This window comes from Mastigoproctus giganteus, chromosome 9 (genome assembly GCF_048544385.1).
Source record: "Mastigoproctus giganteus isolate SK-2022 chromosome 9, ASM4854438v1, whole genome shotgun sequence".
Classification (NCBI taxonomy): domain Eukaryota; kingdom Metazoa; phylum Arthropoda; class Arachnida; order Uropygi; family Thelyphonidae; genus Mastigoproctus; species Mastigoproctus giganteus.
Genome location: NC_143583.1, coordinates 33,640,668 through 33,660,010, shown reverse-complemented (window position 1 = coordinate 33,660,010; position 19,343 = coordinate 33,640,668). Strand labels below are relative to the sequence as shown.

The window sequence follows — 19,343 nt, the reverse complement described above, 5'->3', positions numbered from 1 at the left end:
GCAAGAGGAAATTCATCTAGTAAATCGCATAAATAATTCCTTAAAAAAAAGAAAACTGGAATAGGATTCTTTAGTTAATCTAGGAAAAACAAAAAGGACCAATTAAGCATTCAGCAATAATTCCTGTCCATATATTAATACTAAACTGTTGCTGGTGCCTTGAATGAGTGATGACATGTTCACCATCCAGTCTACCCAGTTATGAGTGTTGTGAAACCAATCTCATCAGGAAACAGTATGGAAAACAGAAAAGCTTATTACTAGCACATTATTGCAGGAACCAAGTACAAAAAGCTTCTCATGGTGGGAAATCAGCTTCAGTAAGGCCTTGTAATCTTTAAATGTGATATGGATAAAGCTGTTTTACAAAACTCTCCACACTGTTACATGTTACTAAGCCTGCTGCTACTATCCTTTGGGTGCTATCATCAGGATTTTCTTCCATGCAATTCAGGACCAGATGCTCTAGCCTAACAGTTCTGGTGGTCATTGGCCTACCACAATTTGACACTTACTTGTTAAATGATTCTGTACTCCAAGATGCTCGTCTGTTCTCTCCAAGATTATTGTCTATTCTTATCTGAGACAATTCAGAAACCTTTCTATGTACAGAGGTCTTGAAGTGGCCAATTGCATCAGCAAGTCCATACACAAGATGCATGTCTATCATTTCTTAGTTTTATTCTTGCTCAAATGCACACCATCACTTAATAGCAAAAACTTAAGCATCCCCCTCACCCCAATGAACTGCACATATAACTGATTTTATAGTAAGAAGTTATGATTACAAATAGTGATATACCATTTTAAAATAAATTCAGGCTATGCACAGTGGAACAGTAATCAAGATATCTCTATCCAGAAACCAGTAGATATTTTTTACCATATAATTTCTGGAACATAAAAAGGACTGTAACTCAAATACAAAGTAATTTCGAACGTATGTTTATATAAATTTTTTTTCATTGTTTCAAGTGAATCAATCCTGAAAGTACAGTATACATATTATGAAACAACCTTTATAGAGAGGACCTTTAATAAAAGGAAACAAAAAGGAATTTCAATAATTTAACTTAGTTCTGCTTAAATAAATTTTTATCTGTGTAATTTATGAAAAAAAAAAAAAAAAAAGAGAAATTACACTGAAAATCTGCTTTCTCAGAATTAAGTTCAATAAAAAAAATTCCCACTAAATTTTTTTTATTAAATACAATTTTCAGTTATACTAAGAACAAGTTTTTCATAACCACATTTTTTAAAGAGTTTATTGTGCATAGCTTACACAAAGTACAATTTGCATCAATATGATGCAAGTGACTTCTTGGAATTTATCTTTAATCAATCCAAGATCAATAATCACATTACATGTTAATCTTTAAATTCTTCCACGATAGCGATGATATTTATTATAATCATCATGAAGAGTTTTAAAGATTTCTTTACTTCCATGATTCAAGTTTGTCATAAACATGGTGATAGAATGTTCATCACATATGTCAAGCAGTCGATATAAACCCAGAAGTAAATAAGGCTGAAAGAAAAACAAATTACGTAAATTCTTATAGAAGTCAGAATAAAAATAAATTTTATGATATATCACAAACTGTATAGAGCTAATTCTTGATAAATTTTCTTGTATATATTTTCAAAACCAAATCCCCTTGAAAATAGCTCATTACAGAAAACTGCATATCCTTCGCAAGAGTTTTAATATTTTAACCATCTTAAAAAAAAAATTAAATTCTTACTTGTAAAAATATTCTTTTGAGTGCTCACATCTTCAAAAAACATCATATATGAATGGTTTTAACAATACATTAACAAAATATTCATATTTTATTTTTGAGATAAAAAATAACAGCAAACAATGAACTAATTACAAGCATTTATCAAAACTGTGATTAATAAACAATGATCAATAAAGCAGAATAGATTCATAGTAAGCAATTTCTAAATGTTAACTGTCTGGAAATCTCATTAATAAGGATTTTTCCTACCTTTCCTCATTTTGAGCACAGTTTATGTGCAAAGCACAGGTGGAGCTTGGATAATTCGAAATTGCTTAATTCAAAATATTGATTATTTTTATTTATTTATTTTAGCCAGGCTAGAAATTCACATTAGGAATTTGTTATACCATGTATAGAAGAACAGACCTTAAATTTCCACTAAAGGCAAGCATTAAATCATTCACTGCTTGTAAGTGGAGCTATTCATCCCCACCTCCATGTGAAATAAACTTCTGAAGTTTATTTATTCTACTCTATTCAATACTTGCACCCCTTCTGACACTTCAAAAAACTCAACAACAGCCAACTGTTAATCTCTTACCACAATCCACAATAGAGTAGAAAATTTGCATTATTTAATATAAACACTTATTTTAATACAAAATTATACGAGCAAACATAATATCAGATATCTTTCTTTTCCTGTCTCAAGTAGTTACTGATAATTAATCTTCAGATCCCCTCTAAAGATTTATTTTTTCTGGGCAATATAATTATAGTGCACAAAAAAAAAAAAAAAATGCAATTTAAAACAGATACCAACCAACAAGAAACAAGTACAGCTTTGCTAATATATTTCCAATACACATTACATTCACAAAATTAAGCCCAGTTAAAACCATACACTCATTTCATATCCTTAGTCCTGGCTAAATTGAGGTTCGAATTATCCTAACCTCTACTGTATTTAACATCCAGATACTAATACATTTGACAATAATTCTAATAAATTTGTAGTATGCATTCTTTTTTAAACAGCCAATGACTTTGTCTTTTATCACATTCAGTACAAAAAGTTTACTGAGTATAAGTATTAGAATGCTCAAATAATGCAAGGAAACAGACTTTTTCTGCATTTTTCATAATGCCAAAAAGTAGTCACCCAATTTTGTCTGTGACTACATCAAACTTGCTATTTCAGCCACCTTTGGGAGGGGGGGTAGCATGATGCCTGAATATGAACTTAGTGTTAATAGTAGCAAATGATGCAAGCTTATACAGCCAACTTCAAGCATTACACACAAAAAAAAAAAAAAAAAAAAACCCACCTTATCTTCCCTCTAATAATTTGTCTAATGCCTCCTTAAATTTATCCAAACCATCCACTTCCACTGCACCAGATGGAAGTTTATTTCAACAATCAATTACCCTCTGGCTGAAAGCAAATTTCTGCATATCTGTCCCGCAGCCATTCTTTTTCAATTTAAGGTTAAGTTTTGTCCACTTATGTGTGTTATCTAAGAAAGAGTAAGGATGCCATCAGCGTTTAGTTTACTTATCTACATTTAAAGTCTTAAATACTTCAATGAGATCTTGCTTCCAAGTGCTGCAATTTGCAAAAGAAGAAGTCTTTTATGGTAAGAGTCCTGCTGTGTCCTTGACTAATCTTGTGCTCTTCTTTGTACCTGTTCCAAGACATCCCAATCCTCCTTAAAATGAGACTATTAACACTCAAGATGTTACCTTACCAAGGCCTTATACAATGGGATAATCACCCTCTTGTTCCTGCTGGCAAAATTCCTGTGTATCACTGACGGAACCCTCATGAGCTGTTCTAGCAGCCTGTCTGACTGCTTGGAGAACTTCAGATCAGACTACAATTACCTCTAATTGTTTTCATTCTACCTTGAGTGTGGCACCACCCACTTGGTACATTATTCTAGGATGACTGTTACCCAAGTGAAGTACCTTACATTTATTAATGTTAAACCTTAATTGCAACTTCTCAGCCCATCTGCCTACTTTCTCTAGGTCTTGTTGCAGTAGTATAATCTGATTCCTGTCATTAAACACCCTGTCAACTTTTGTATCATCAGCAAACTTGATATGCCTTCACCAATACTGAAAACAGTAAGAGGCCAATTCTAAACCATGAGGGACTCTACTAATAACATTAATTCAAGAAAAGAAGTGCCCATTTATAACAAGAAGCAGTGCGTAGCACACACTTCTTGATTAGACTGGGGTTCAAGCCCGTCACCACCAAATACGGAGGATGCGGAAAGGTCAAGGAATGACCACCGCATATTCCCGGAGCAATACGGCCTTAGTTGCTAATGCTCCTAAAAAACCAAATAACAAAACAAACAACAACAACAAAAAAAAATAACTACCTTCTACCACTCAACCAACTTCAAGAGACTGGGCTTTCTGCTGTTCCTCCTCCTATGATTTTATACTTGTGCCCCATGGTTCTTGTCTCTCCCACAAGTAAACATATACCTTCCTCATTCATTTTACTAGCCTTGTAGTCCACACCTACAGCGGGATTACAACTCCCCTATCCCTATAAACAATTCTGATAAATCATCAATAGGACATCCATGAGCCATCCTTGCCACCAGTCTGCAATGCATGCAGAATTTCATGTCTGCCCATATTATAACCCACAAACGAATCCCTTCCTTCCTGTACTGATTTTAATTTAACCCAACTAAGAGTATCAGTTATATTGGGGTTGCTAGTCCCTAAGTGGGAACCCTTCATTCTGTAGCTGTTTCGAAACAGCACTTTTCTGACTATCCTTAATACCTATCCAAGTTTTTCTGAAAAAGCACTGTTTGGTGCTGATCATAAATAACCTTTCAATATTGACATTGTTGTTATTTGGCTTTTAGGAGCATTAGCAACTAAGGCCATATTGCTCTGGGAATATGCGGTGGTTATTCCCTGACCTTTCTGCATCCTTCGGATTTGGTGGTGATGGGCTCGAACCCCGATCTAATCAAGAAGCGTGTGCTATGCACTGCTGCTCCTTCCCACCTGGCTACGGAGGCACCCAATCTTGACATTATCTATAATTTTGGCATCACACCTTTTATCCCTTCATCCATGTCATTTAATAACATCAGAAACAACATTGGCCTAGTACCAATTCCTGGAATGCCCCACTCCTAACAGTAACCAAGAAGTGGAGCGTTCCCATTTCTTGGCTGCTGTTAAAAGTGAATTATGAATACCGCTTTAAAGATAACCCCTTTGAAGAGTAACTATTAATTGCAACCCTCCACTTTGTGGCCACAATCAATGTGAGAATCTTAACTATGATCCCAACATTTTCCAGCTTATATAGTAACCCGATGTGTGGAACTGAGTTAAATACTTTTGCTACAGTTCAAATCCAAATTAACAATGTTGAAATTATTTCCTAAGTTCAGTTCATGAGTGACTCATTCAAAAAGCAAACAAGGTTAGTTAAAAATGATTTTCCCTTAAGAAAGCAGTGTTGTACACACTCCAGAATCCTATTTCTATCTAAACGGGAAACATTCCCATGCCATCTTTTTCTGCACTATTAAACTAGTCATACCTGTTTTATATCTTGGCACTCTTTGTGCTATATATTTTTAATGGTATGTACACACAGCCATGACTTCTGTGAATATTGCATTAAAGATAATCCATAATTCCAATGTATTTGACCTTCTTGCTGTGCCAACTGACTAACCAATTACACTGCTTGGTAGTTACTAACTACCTAGTAGATAAAGGCAATGTGGTGGTTTAAAATGTCTCATTTGATGAAATTAAGACCCGTGCCTTTTCTTCCATTAAAAGAAAAGGCACAAGTTTCAATTTTTAGCTTCCTCCCATCACATAATTTAGAATTCTATGATCAGTCCTTGATAGTGATTCCTGTATTTGTTAGTCCTATGATGCCTTCTGGTTTGTGGGTCAGGTCAGGTCAGGTGAAGAATACTGTTTCCCCTAGTAGTTTCCTTAACACACTGATACAAATAATAATTATGTAGTTATATTACAGAATAGTTTAGGGCTAAAGCCTCAGATTTTGTAATAACTGAGAGCAAAGTGGAGGAGAAATTGTTGAAGTTAAACATAAGAAAAGCACCTGGGGTGGATGGGATCTATCCAGTTATATTAAAGGAGGCGGCAAAGCAACTAAGCAAACCCTTAGCCATAATTATGAGAGCATCCTTGGACTCAGGGGAGGTTCCCACGGACTGCAGATGTGCAAATGTATCCCCAATTCACAAAGGGGGATCAAAGGGTGACACGAGTAATTGCAGACCAGTTAGTTTAACTTCTGTTCCGGGTAAAATAATGGAGTCACTGGTTAAAGATGCATTGCAGGATCATCTAGACAAGGCTGCAGCAATAATTCAGACACAGCATGGGTTTGTTAAGGGAAAGTCTTGTCTGACAAATTTGATAGGATATTATGATGTGGTTACAAAGGAACTGGATGCAAAAAATAATTTTGATATCATATATTTGGATTTCAGGAAAGCTTCTGACACTGTTGCACATGAAAGACTATTGTACAAATTGGAGCAGAATGGTATTAAGGGTAAGTTGCTACAATGATAAAAGGATGGTTAAGTGGGAGAAGACAGAGGGTGGTAATCAATGGGTGCTACTCTTCGTGGACTAATGTTATTAGTGGAGTCCCACAGGGTTTCGTGTTGGGTCCGCTGTTCTTTTGTATATTTATCAATGATATTGATGAAGGTATATCAGACTTAATGTCGATGTTTGCAGATGATACAAAGTTGGCAGGGTTGTTAATGGCAGTGTGCTACTGCAACAGGATCTAGAAAATTTGGGCAGATGGGCTAAGAAGTGGCAACTGAAGTTTAACCTTGACAAATGCAAAGTACTGCATATGGGTAGAAGTAACCTCAGAGAAACGTACCAACTGTGTGGTACTACACTTAAGGTGGTAGAAAATTAAAAAGACCTGGGAGTAATTGTGTAGGCAGGTATGAAGTTTTCTGAGCAATGCAGACAGGCTGCCATATAGGAATTTTGCTAGCAGAGAAAAGGAGGTGGTTATCCCTCTGTATAAGGGAATGGTCAGGCCACGCCTTGATTACTATGTATAGGTCTGGAGGCCTCATTTTAGGAAGGATGTAGATTTACTTGAGCGTGTACAGAGAAGGGCAACAAGATTGGTGAGGGGAATGAAGGGATCCTCTTACCAAGAGAGGCTTAAGTTCTGCAAATTGCAGTGGCTGGAGACTAGGCACCTGCGCGGTGATCTGATTGAGGTGTATAAGGCCTTGAATGGGTTAAGCACGCTGAATTCTGATGGGATCCTTCCACTTGTCAGATTACGAACCTAAGGGGGCATAAATTGAAATTAAGAAAAGACAGATGTAGAATAGATGTGCGGAAATTTGCCTTTAGCCAGCGGGTGGTTAATTGCTGGAACAAACTTCCATCGTCGTTGTGGAAGTTGATAGGTTGAATAAATTTAAGGAGGAACTGGATAGGCATTTGGAGGGAATGGTGCGATTTTTTTTTTTTTTTTTGGCTGATGCTGCATAATACACATGCTTTCTTGCATCACATGCCACTACTACTACTATTACATAGGGAATTAACTAGTGTACAAGTTAGTGCAATTGCATATTTCTGTACATAGCCAACTACTTAAGTAGTTATAAATTGGCATCATTAAGTATATCTCATATTGTGAATACCTTCACAACTACTTAAATAGTTGGCTACAAACACAAATGACAATTGCACTAACTTGTACACTAGTTAACTCCCTATGTAATCTGAGGCTTTAGCCCTAAACTATTCTATAATCTAAATTAGTTCACACCATCAGGCATCTCTTATATTGTGGAGTTATACTTTGCAACTGGGTTGTCATCATTGCAAAACCAGGGTACCTGCCCACCCACTGATGAGGAGCCAATAAGCTCCAAAATGGTGCTGTATGGGTAATGGTATCCACTGAGAATAAGTAACAATAGTCTTCTCCTTTAAAATATATTCAACATAATTAATTAGAAATATTGGACATTAATTGGATATCGAAGAAGGAAGAAGAGGGATAATAGCGTCACCTTATGAATAAATTCACTGACTGTAGATACAATAACTACTGGTGCGAATCTAATTAATAATATATATCTGTTTATATACATAGACGACCTCTGGAAACAGACAAAAACCAGTTGTAATCAGCCTACTGCACTAAGTGAGGCCCTGCTGTAGTCACCTTTAGTCTTCAAGAGCATCTCGTGGGGTGCATGATGACTCTTCCTAGGATTAAAGCTGGCCCCTTTCAAAATCGGCCATGCGGTAGGCAATAGTACACCACCACATTATCTGATGCCACAGAGACCACAACAAAGCCAACTCCAAAAAACTGCTCTTAAAAGAAGACCTGCAACTAGGTGGAAGGATGGGATCAATGAACTTTTGGGCGTGACATTTTGCGATGCTGCTCGTATAACATATGATCGATGCAGTTGGAGGATTTTGTTGGTGGCCACAACAGCTCCTCAGGGAACTATGTGACTGGAAGAAAAAGAAGAAGTCTCCTATGGTGAAGTGTTACTTATTCGAGGTGCAATATCATGGCAACTCGTTGTGAAGGTATTCACAATATGAGATCTACTTAATGATGCCAATTTATTAAGTAGTTGGTTACGTACAGAAATGATGCAATTGCACTAATTTGACTAAACTATGCTATGTAGCTTATTTAAAAATTGTCTCCCATGGTGAGTTTCTCTCCCACTTGCTCCAATCAGCAAAGGGAAAACTGAAATCACCCACAATAATTCATTCATATTTGCATATATCGATAAATACAAATAATTAAAATGTAAAATTAAAAAACGGTGATCCAGTACTTACTTTTATTGATGAATGAATGGTAATATCTTGAACCTTATTCACATAATCACTAATCAGATAGGGAACAACTTTATGAAACTCTTTTTCTTTTTTTGAAATTGATGTTAATAACCTTATATAAAAAAAAAAACTAAATTAATGATGGCTCCTCTCTAAGGTATTTATTCACTTTTAAATTTCAGAAGTGAGAATTTACCAAAAGAAAAAATTTTTTTTAATGAATTTCACTCATTATTTATACACTTCAATTTCAATTTTAACTACTGGGAAAGTAGTGAAACTAAAATATTGAAATTTAGTCACAAATAAATTTGCACATTTATCAAAATGCTGTAAAATAACAGACACTGATGTGCATGCCATGATCTGTTATTGAGAAGTGCTCGCCAATGAAAGGATAATATATAATTTAAAATTCACAAGTAGTATAAGCATAAAAAGTATTTATTTAATTTAATTACCAGCAGTACAAAATTGGGTAAATAAATTTTATGATCGCACATACGACTTTTTTAGTTACAATTAATATTTTTAAAAAAATGTGATTAAAATTTTATGAAAAATAATCTGAAATTTTAGAATGAATAGTTCTTTTCTGAAGGCAGAAAACTTTTAGTTTTTCAGCAGAACTTTTGGCTGATAGCTTTAGAAAACTTATTTTAGAAAGCATCTCTGCACTAAATTCATCATCATTTTCAAAGTTACCCATTAGTTCCTACCCTAATCTCCTGACTAATTACATATATAATATTTACAGAAATATCATCAGTATGAAGATATTGACAATACTAAATAACAAAAAGAATCTTTTTATAAACTGATTCTTATATGTTTAGTGGGCTGACTCCAACAGTGCTCTCTGTTTTTCTCAAGTGTCAATATTTTGAAAACTCAATTGAAAGTTTTATGTTTTAGCAACAATTACATGTAGCACAAGTTTTACTATGCACATGATGCTAATTTTGGAATAGCTAGAGGTGATCAAGACAAGTTGTGAGTGCCTCAAATCTGTGTGGCAAATATGCTTCAAGTGTGTTGCAGAAAATGCAAATTAGAAAAAAAATTTACAAATCCAAATTTTATAATAAAAATTCATTTATTTATGTTGTGCCGATCCGAACATCTTCCAGGGGTCAATGTGATGTCATGTTTTTGATTCCTATTACTAGATCTCTTCACCTATACTACACAAATAATAAGTGTACACCTAATTCTGTTTTTACACGATAGATACGTTCCTGAAAAATACGTGTAAAAAAAGACATTGTATTTATGGAAGGAAAGACGATTGGTTCCGGATCTAAAAAATCAGTAAAAATAATTAAAAAAAAAACACATAAAAATATTCTTTTTAAGCTTATTATTTTATTTCAACAAAATACACATGTAATAATATGTAATGAAAATGTATTAAAGTAAATTTGTATGCATATGAAATGAAAAAAATTCTTCATGAACAAAAAAAATCTGTTTTACACATAACAAGATTTTATTCATTTTCACTTTCTGATAATAAACGGCGCATACGTTTGCGTACGACTGGAATATCACTAGAAATGTTGTGGACATGGTCTTCTTCCTCTATTATGAAATTCTATCTGTGATCTCTTGAGAAAAATCAGCACGAGTCTCCTCTGGTGCTGATGTTTCACCGGTTTTTACGAACGAATTCAGTTATTAATCGTTGTGTTCGTGTTTTGGTTAGGCCGTTATATAATTCTCTGTAAGAGGCTGTCAACAACTTCAGTTCACGTTGAAACTTCCCAGCGCGTTCTTCATTAGGGTCATGTTTGACAAAATGATTACCTAATTTTCTGGCCAGTTCCAGACCTTCTTTTATTAAATCTGCATTTAGAACAGAATCATTTTCTTCATTATCACTACGTTCTGTGGGATAAGGAGTCCCAAGGACAACCTCTAATATTTCATCTTCGCTTAGGGCTTTGTCGGTTAACAATTCATCAATATCTTCAAACGATAGATCATCGAATCCTTCTCCACCAATTTTGTGTGCCATGTTGGGAAATTCGGTCGTATTAGGGATGATGGGATCTTTGCTTTTTACACATTGTGGCCAAACCGCTTTCCAACACGCATTTAAAGTTGCTGGTTTTAATTCAGTTAGCGCTAATCCAACTTGATTGATACAATCCATAATTGAGAATTTCTTCCACACATTAATGACTGTTAGTGTTTCATCATTCAGTTTGTCCAAAACGTGTTGGAATGTTCGTTTTACGTAGTATGTTTTAATTGTCGCAATTATACCTTAGTCTAGCGATTGTATCAAAGATGTAGTATTAGGTGGCAGAAATAAAATTTGTATGTTTGGGTGTTCCAAGACAGGATGGCCGGGTGCATTGTCAAGAAATCAGAAGAACTTTAAATTCGAGACCTTTCAAATTCATATAACATCTGACTTCTGGGGTGAAACATTTGTTGAACCATTCTGTAAAGATAGCAGTTGTCACCCAGGCCTTCTTGTTTGACATCCAGTGAACAGGCAGTTTATTGATATCTACACCTTTCATTGAACGTGGGTTTAGGGCTCGATTTACCAGCAGTGGTTTCAACATACGATCTCCTGAAGCGTTGGAGGAAAATAACAAGGTCACACGATCCTTAGCTACCTTAAAACCACCAGCAGTTTTCTGCGATTTGGCTACATACGTTCTGTTCGGCATTCGTTTCCAGAAGAAACCAGTTTCATCTGCATTCCACACTTGATCAGGAGTGTATCCTCCGTCTTCAATAATTTTTGCAAGTTCCTGCGGGAATACTTTAGTGGCCGGTTCATCTGCAGATGCAGTTTCACCTTTAATTTTTATATTGGGAAGAGCATTCCTTTTAAGAAACCCTATCATCCAACCTGTACTCGCAGAAAATTCATACTTTCTGTTTAACTTTCTGTTTTTTGTTTGAGATGAAGTGCTTGGCTTCTTTTCTTTAATCTGTCTGTAAATTCTTAGTGCTGTTTGCTTGATGGCATTTCCATCTACTGGTACTCTTTTTTGTGACTGATCTTCTATCCATATTACCAGAGCCTTTTCCATTTTTTCCTTGACAATATCTCTTGTATATGATGATGAATTAACACTTACTTTTGTTCCAGAACATACCGACTTCCTAATTGCAGCTTCATTTTTCTTAATAGTTCTTATGCAGAAAAGTGTTCCACGGGAAAAGTCTGTTTTTGCACAGATGTACGGTAGCTTCATGTACACCAAAATGCTTTCCTACAGACGTAGCCCCTTGTCCAGTTGCAAGACGATCTAAAATTTGAATTTTAAGTTCCAAAGAACTCGCTTTCCTTTTCATTTTGGTAATAGGCGAATTATTCGACATTATATAAGGGCTACTGAAAAATATCTCAGTTATAGTTAATAAAAAAAGTATGAAAAATTTGTAAATTTACAATTTATTGACTATAGGCAAAATTAATAAATTTATATGTGCACAAATTTCACTAAAGATTCTTTCACTTTGAAATAGAGCTTATTACTAAATATCTTTCGTAGATGTGCACCAAATTCAATAAAAACGTTGATGATTCATAGATACCTAGACGTACACATTGGTAACCAAAAGCACGCATTTCAAAACGCACACACTAGCTAATCCATCACACTAATAAATAGCTGATAATCACACTAATCTATTGGTGCGTGTAATATAGAAATGATACTAATATGCCACAAATAAAAAAAAAATTCTTAGAATTTAGGCAAAAAAATTCATAGAAATCGTGTTAAATCAAAATGACTCGTGTAAAAAGAGATTGAAATATTTATTTTGAATTCGTGTTAAATGAAATTCGTGTAAAAAAAGTTCGTGCAAAAACAGAATTAGGTGTATTATTAAATATACCCAACAGAAATAGCTTCCCGCTTGTGAATATGAGTATAGTAGTGATTGCAGAGTGTAGAAAAGTATAAAGTGTTCATTGTCTAATGGCCCCGGGGGTTCTTCCATCTCTGCATTGTGTATTGTTTGTGGAACACAGAACACTGTGAAGGCCAGAGATTTTAAAAAGTGTAAGGTATATGTTTATGTTGTGTTATTCCTCTGACCTTTTAGTTGTTGGGCCCCTAGTACGACCCCCCCTTTGCCCAAGGAGGCAGGTTAGGCATACAGGGATCGCATTAGAAGTAAGTACTCTGGCAGGCCCTGCCACCAAATTTCCTAAGATTTCAGTGGCAAGGGCCTATATAAAGAAAAAAAAAGAAAAAAAAGCATATTGGCCCCACCAGGAGAAAAGGGAGTGGCAGGGTAGGAGACAGAAACCCGTCTCCTCCCTCTCCCTACCAGGGGAGGGGAGTTTAAAGTGAACCGAGTTAGGGCACTTGGTTCAGAATGCCAGTTGACATTTAGTGACATGCTGGCGACATTGTCAGTCTTCATCTATGAGATTGTGTTGTTAGTCACATCCATGAGAGTCAAGTCCAGTAGTATACAAACCTTTTGTCTTTCTTTGCAGTGTAGTGTGCTGCAAAATTTTAGTGTGTTAAAAGTGTGCCTCAGCAACAAAAAGGTTGAGTAGACCCTTGATTACACTAGCCAACATGATTTTTACCTGCAAGAAGTTAAATGCTGTTTTTAACCAATTTTTATGCATAGATTTCGAAAATCACCATGATATTTTCACATGACGTCACAATTAATAAATACAGAGGGAGTTACGGTTTACCAAAATATGCCAATTTCACATAATCTAGCCAGTAATGTATGACATACTGATTTATTTTAACAGATATAAGCTAATTCTCTTAATTTTTTAGGCGCCTCCATAGCCAGGTGGGAAGGAGCAGCAGTGCGTAGCATACGCTTCTTGATTAAACCGTGGTTCGAGCCCGTCACCACCAAATATGGAGAATCTGGAAAGGTCAGGGAATGACCACCGCATATCCTGGAGCAATATGGCCTTAGTTGCTAATGCTCCAAAAAAAAAAAAAAAAAATTTTTTTAGCAATCGATTCTGGCCTCTGTTTTGTTGTGATAAACATAATCAGATTCTATGGTTCTTAGATTCAAATTCCGATGCAACAATTTACAATTTGAAGAGCGCATACGTAGTGTTTTTGGTGAGAATTTTTGTAGGCTGTGCCAAGGTTTTCCAAGTATTAACTGATCGTCACATGTTCTCAGGGTTGTAAATCTATCCTCCAAACATATAATACAACGTATAATATTTTTTTGCACTTATATTACAAACTTGAATTATACATATATATCCCTTTATTTTGACATTACACGTTGGTACGTATTTTGATGTAGGGATGATAGAGACTTTTTATGGTGATTTTCAGAATCAGAGCATTTATTTCCTCCAGAATTATATATTTTCATTGCGGAGATATAACAAAAAATATTTTTTGTTGGATAGTGTTATCTGAGGCAGCTGGGAAACAAAATTCCCTGGTTAATCAAGACCCTCAATAATCCATCCTCAAACTGAAAGAAAACCTAATAAATGAGAAATGTATATTTATTTATATACATACAGTATTCATATTATTATTTGAAAAAGGAAAACAAGTTAGGTTTTTTCCCTTGTATGCCCTCTTATAAATGTGTTTTGTTTTGTTGTTCCGTGTAGTCCAGTAAACTCATTAAAGTTGAAAATCTAGCGTGCTTTAAATGTGCAATGATGAGCTGGAATTTTTCTTCAATAGAAAGAACAATTCTTTTCCATTTTACATGATGAATTTAAATTAAAAAAACTCAGAAAAGAAAGTTAAAATTAGATACACTGAAATATGACTAGAGTGATGCATTAGAAAACAAAGGTTCGGATGAGGTTTCTGAGAAATTCAAGGGTCTTATTTAAAAGGAGCCTTACAAAATGTACACAAACAACACCTGTAACAGATTCCACATATTTCTATTTATTACTGGGAGACTTCTGTGGGCTGTAGAGCCTCTAGTAATCCACCACCAGGTTAATCTACCTTCAGATAAATAAGAGCCTACTGTACTTTATCATAAGTTCTGCATTATGACATTTTCTGAGTATATTAAATATTTCAAAGAATATGTCTCTGTATCAAATTCAAACCTATTTTTAAAATGGATTTGACTTTAAAGAAAGGAATTCTTATAATCAATATATTTAACATAGATGAATTACAATAAGCAGAAAAAAAAATAAGGTTTACCTGTCCATATTTTGTGCACAGAGCTGTAACTTCAACTGTATGGAACTGTTGTAGGCTATAACTAAATCTTCACTGCTAGCCTGAATTACAGATTTTAGCAATAGTAATAGTAGTTAAGGAAGTTTTAAGATTTTAAAAACCAATTTAATTAAAGTTACAAATTAGTGACATATTTCAATTTCCATCAAAGTAAATATTTTAGTGTTTTCATGCTGAGAATCACTGGCTGAATGTAGGCATGTTGCAAATTTGCATTAACTGGTGGTTATTTAAAGTAGATGATAATAACATGTGTGCAGGTACAATACACCTTACTATCATGTGCATCCTAATATGTTTAAGCATTAATATGGAGTGATCAAAAATATCCACTCCAAAATACTGACCTTCTCACTATGGTAGCAGTCAGAAAGAGATCACTTTGCTACACCATTTTCTCAGTTTATTTTAAGTGGGTGAATGATGCTGAACTGCCCAAGAAGGAGTAAAGGAAGGTTTTGTGAAGAATAATTGTAAGTTTTAATCATAACTGCTATTATCTCTGACAATTACAGTGATTTCTCACTGTTACTTGTCCAGGAGGTCTAAGCTCACATCCTGCTGGAACTAGATTTTTCATAAAACATGCAAATCAACCTGTGAATATGCTAGTTCAGATAATGACACAATATGGTTTAAGATATTCATGTGTCATAAAAAAGCCAAGGCCAGTGTAACTGCCAAATAAAAAAGTATACAAAAAAATTACGAGTCCAAGTTTTAGTTAAAAAACAGGGCTATGTGTAATTATCAGAAATATTAAATTCAATGTATGCAAAAATAAAGAACTGAATACGGACGATTTCTAATGCAAGATAAAAAATCTACAATGTGTCACATAAAGAGTTAACATCTATTTCCAATGCTTTCTAAACTTTTTTTGATGCTGATGTATTATGCATATGCCAAAAATAATTAAATACCCACCTACCTATTTTGTTCCTTATCTTTAAGTTCATAATAAATGCAATTGTACACAACTTAATTGGTTTCAATACAAAAACAAGTAAATAAGAATAAGAGAGGAGAAGATGTGTAGTACTGAGCACAAGCTTAACCAAAACCATCGGAAAATGGCTAAATCTGTTATTAGCTTTCAAAGTGAAAGAACATGTGCAGAGCTTACAGGCCACCAAGTACAAAGAATGTAAAAAAATAAATGTCATAAATTTTTCGTATATTAATCAATAATTGTATTGTAATCAAACAGTTGCATCAATTTTATGAACATAATGTTGCATCAAATGAACATAATGTTGATATGATGCCAAAATTCTCTGAAACCCTTCTGGGCATGACCTGACGCCCACTTTAGGAAGTTTTGCTTTTCTGCCAGCCTTTCTTACAAAATCTAATATGCAAGGTCTGCTGCAAAACTAATGCCTCCAAAAGTTTTTCCCACTCATGTGAGTTGCATACAAAATAATATGATTATTTTTAAATGTTAAAATTAATGGTAAAATAAAATAAATGGTAAAAATTTAAATGTTAAAGCCAATATCCTACAAGTTTCAATGCTGCACACCAGGTGGCAAAGCTGTAGTAATCTCTGACAATGGAGAGTAATAACAGTGAAGTGCATATGAAGCAATGGCATGTTACTGAGTTCCCAAATGCAGAGCACACTGCACCCACTGAACTAGGTTTTTAACATTTGAGGAACATTTATGGGGATGTGACAGTCAATGTGAGCAGTTAGGTGGTGGGTTAGGCATGTAGGTGACGTACTAGTGGTTTGATGGGCATGCCAAGGTCAGGCCATTCTCGCTCTGCAGCAAAAGCAGAAAATGAGAAGAGAGTGGATAAACTGATTTGTGAAGACTGACGAGTATGCACTTGACTAGTCTGTTCTGCAGGTCAAATCAGGAGTGCATTACCCGACAGGTTACTAGATACTTGAGTCCCTAATGAGTCCCCAATTTTATTTGTCTCTAGGATATTCACTTGCTTTTTCAGTAGCTCAATTTCACCTAGAAATGCACCAAGTTTTTAATTTAAGAACACGCTCAGGAGATTTATGATTAGTGCATACATCAGGAACAAAGAAACGAATCATCAGATGAGTTAGAATTTTCTACTAGAATAACCTTGTAAAATAGGCCACAGGCTGTACAACCAAATTGAATACAACACAAAACAAAATTGCCTGCAGCCATTCCTGTTTGATTCATGATATTCTGTGAGAAAGCATTCAAATTGGATCTTGTTGCAACCCTTCTTAATGTGAGAATTAAATTTTTTTTTAAAAATACATATATTCCTTTACAAAATATTAAAGAAAATAACTTCACAAAATTACATTTATAAAATTTAAAAGATATTAAAAGAAATTAAGCAAAAACAAAAATGTATATACTACACTGCTAAATCAACCTTATAATCCCTCAAGAATATAATCAACTAGAGCTTTTCCAAAACATGTCTGTGACTGCACAAATTGGGATATTAACATTTTCTACTGAAAAGAGATATGGATGATAATCTGAAAAATTTGGTAGAATATTCTGTTAATGACTTTTCCTTTTTTATTTTACATTCTTTTAATCCTTTCACAAGCTTGTGGGCTTCCTGTTATGCATTTTAAATTCACTATTTGGAGCAAGTTTCTTCATGAAATTTTAAAGCTTTGTAAAATTGAAAACTTTGTACCAAATGCTATTAAATATTTATTATTTTCTTCTTATTTTGACTTTACTGCTTATCATTAAAGTAAAATGTTGCCAAAAATGAAACCAAGAATTTTTTTAAAAAAATAATGTAATTATGTACCAGGTACATAATGAGTTGCTGCCACTCTACTCTGAGACTGATAGTGTCACTGATAATGTCACAGTGGCAGCTGTTAAAAACGTCTTTACTGCAGGAACTCATTATGAAACTAAAAATATGTGTAAAGTTACCATTTTGCATATATGTTCATGAAGACGTATTATAATTCTGATACCGAATTATTTTAGGAAATTGTCTTTTCACCCATCCCCCATTTCCTTTTTGATAAGGAGCAGTAAATTCTGCAAGAGTTATATCTTTTAATGCTTTGCCCCGTTTTTCATATTTATCAAAAATACTATCTTTTGACACTATCAAAGACACTATCAACTTGTTGTTCACCCAATTCAGCTTTTGATTTACATAATTTCTGACGATCATGTGGCCACACCATTGGCACATAATCAATCACTCTTGAAGACACGGACAGTCAGTATCGTAATATATACCAAGCTGCCTCTTGTGAACTCATCTCCACAGAATTCAATACATTCTCACTTAATGCTCGTGTTAGATCAGTTATATTCATATTGGATATTCTTCTTGTAGCTCTATAATTTTCCTTTGCAGGTTACATATTCCTCTGTTAGTCTTATTCACATATTCAACTACATATGCTGCACATGAATACAGCAATACCTCGCTTAGTACAGCTTCAAACAGCACAGGTTTCACTATAACACAGTTTTCAATTATGTTTAAGTTGAAAATTTACTGTACATATTAAAACTCATTCAATAGCCTAGACACGTACTCTACATATATGCTGTGTTGTCGTAGCCTAGGTACGCGTACATACAGTATAAGCTGCGGTGCCAACTCTATTGTCTCACATGCACATATGCCAGTAGCTCCCCTCAGACAGTCAGTGGCAACATGCAACAGTGTTCAGGATTCTTAATTCCATCCTGACGAGATGACGTGATAGCTTTTCAAACTTTTCATTTCACAATTTATTTTTTACCCCTTTAAATACAATCGAAAATATATCTGCATCTTCGTTAGAAATCATTGCCAACAACATGCGTTATGTTCGGCAGCATGTTTTGCCCCATTTGGCAAATGATTTCACTGGTTTTGAATTGGAAGTTCAGACAATTGCCAAAGACATTGTGAAGATTGGAAAAGACTTGGGATTCAAAACATTGGATACTGCCAATGTACATGACTGCATTGACTCACATGCAAATAACTTAGATGATGCAGCTCTCCTTGAAATTGACGAGCAAACTGCATATGAAGAAGAGAAAAACAATTCAATTTTTCTTTCTTCAATTCTTCTGTTGCCACTTCAGTGGCAACAGAAGACCTGAAGAAAGTTTTTCGGGGCTTGACATGGCCTGAAAGGTGCTTCGTATCTTGGCATGGCCTACAAGGCCATGTCAAGATATGTAGCATCAAGATTCAGCAAATTTTACAAGATGGGATTCGATGCTATAAAGACTTGTAGGCCGAGAAAAAGAAGAGATGACTTAACCAAACTTCATTTTTGAAGTACCTAAATAAACAATAAAGCTTTTTTCTCATTTCTCATGATGTTGCCTTTTCATTAATAAAATTTTTGCAATATTTTTTATTTCAAATCCTTTTAATTGGCTATCAAGCACAAACTGTTTATAGATTTATTATAATTTGTTTATAGATTGTTTCTCTGGATGCATTCAATTAAAACCCATCATAATTATTCCTCAATCAGCACAGTTTCACATAACATGGAACAGTTTTGGTACCAATTATCAGTGCTATGCAGGGT

At 34.6% G+C, this 19,343-nt stretch overlaps 1 protein-coding gene across 1 annotated transcript in view; it reads right to left on the bottom strand.

Moving 5' to 3' along the window:
* Positions 1-1,375: 1,375 nt before the first annotated feature.
* The window catches only part of LOC150080138 (uncharacterized), a 100,281-nt gene continuing 82,313 nt past the window's right edge, over positions 1,376-19,343 (bottom strand). The window contains exon 7 of the mRNA XM_090380626.1: positions 1,376-1,531. Within this exon, the coding sequence (XP_090236752.1) occupies positions 1,376-1,531 (156 nt within the window). The remainder of the gene's footprint in view (positions 1,532-19,343) is intronic.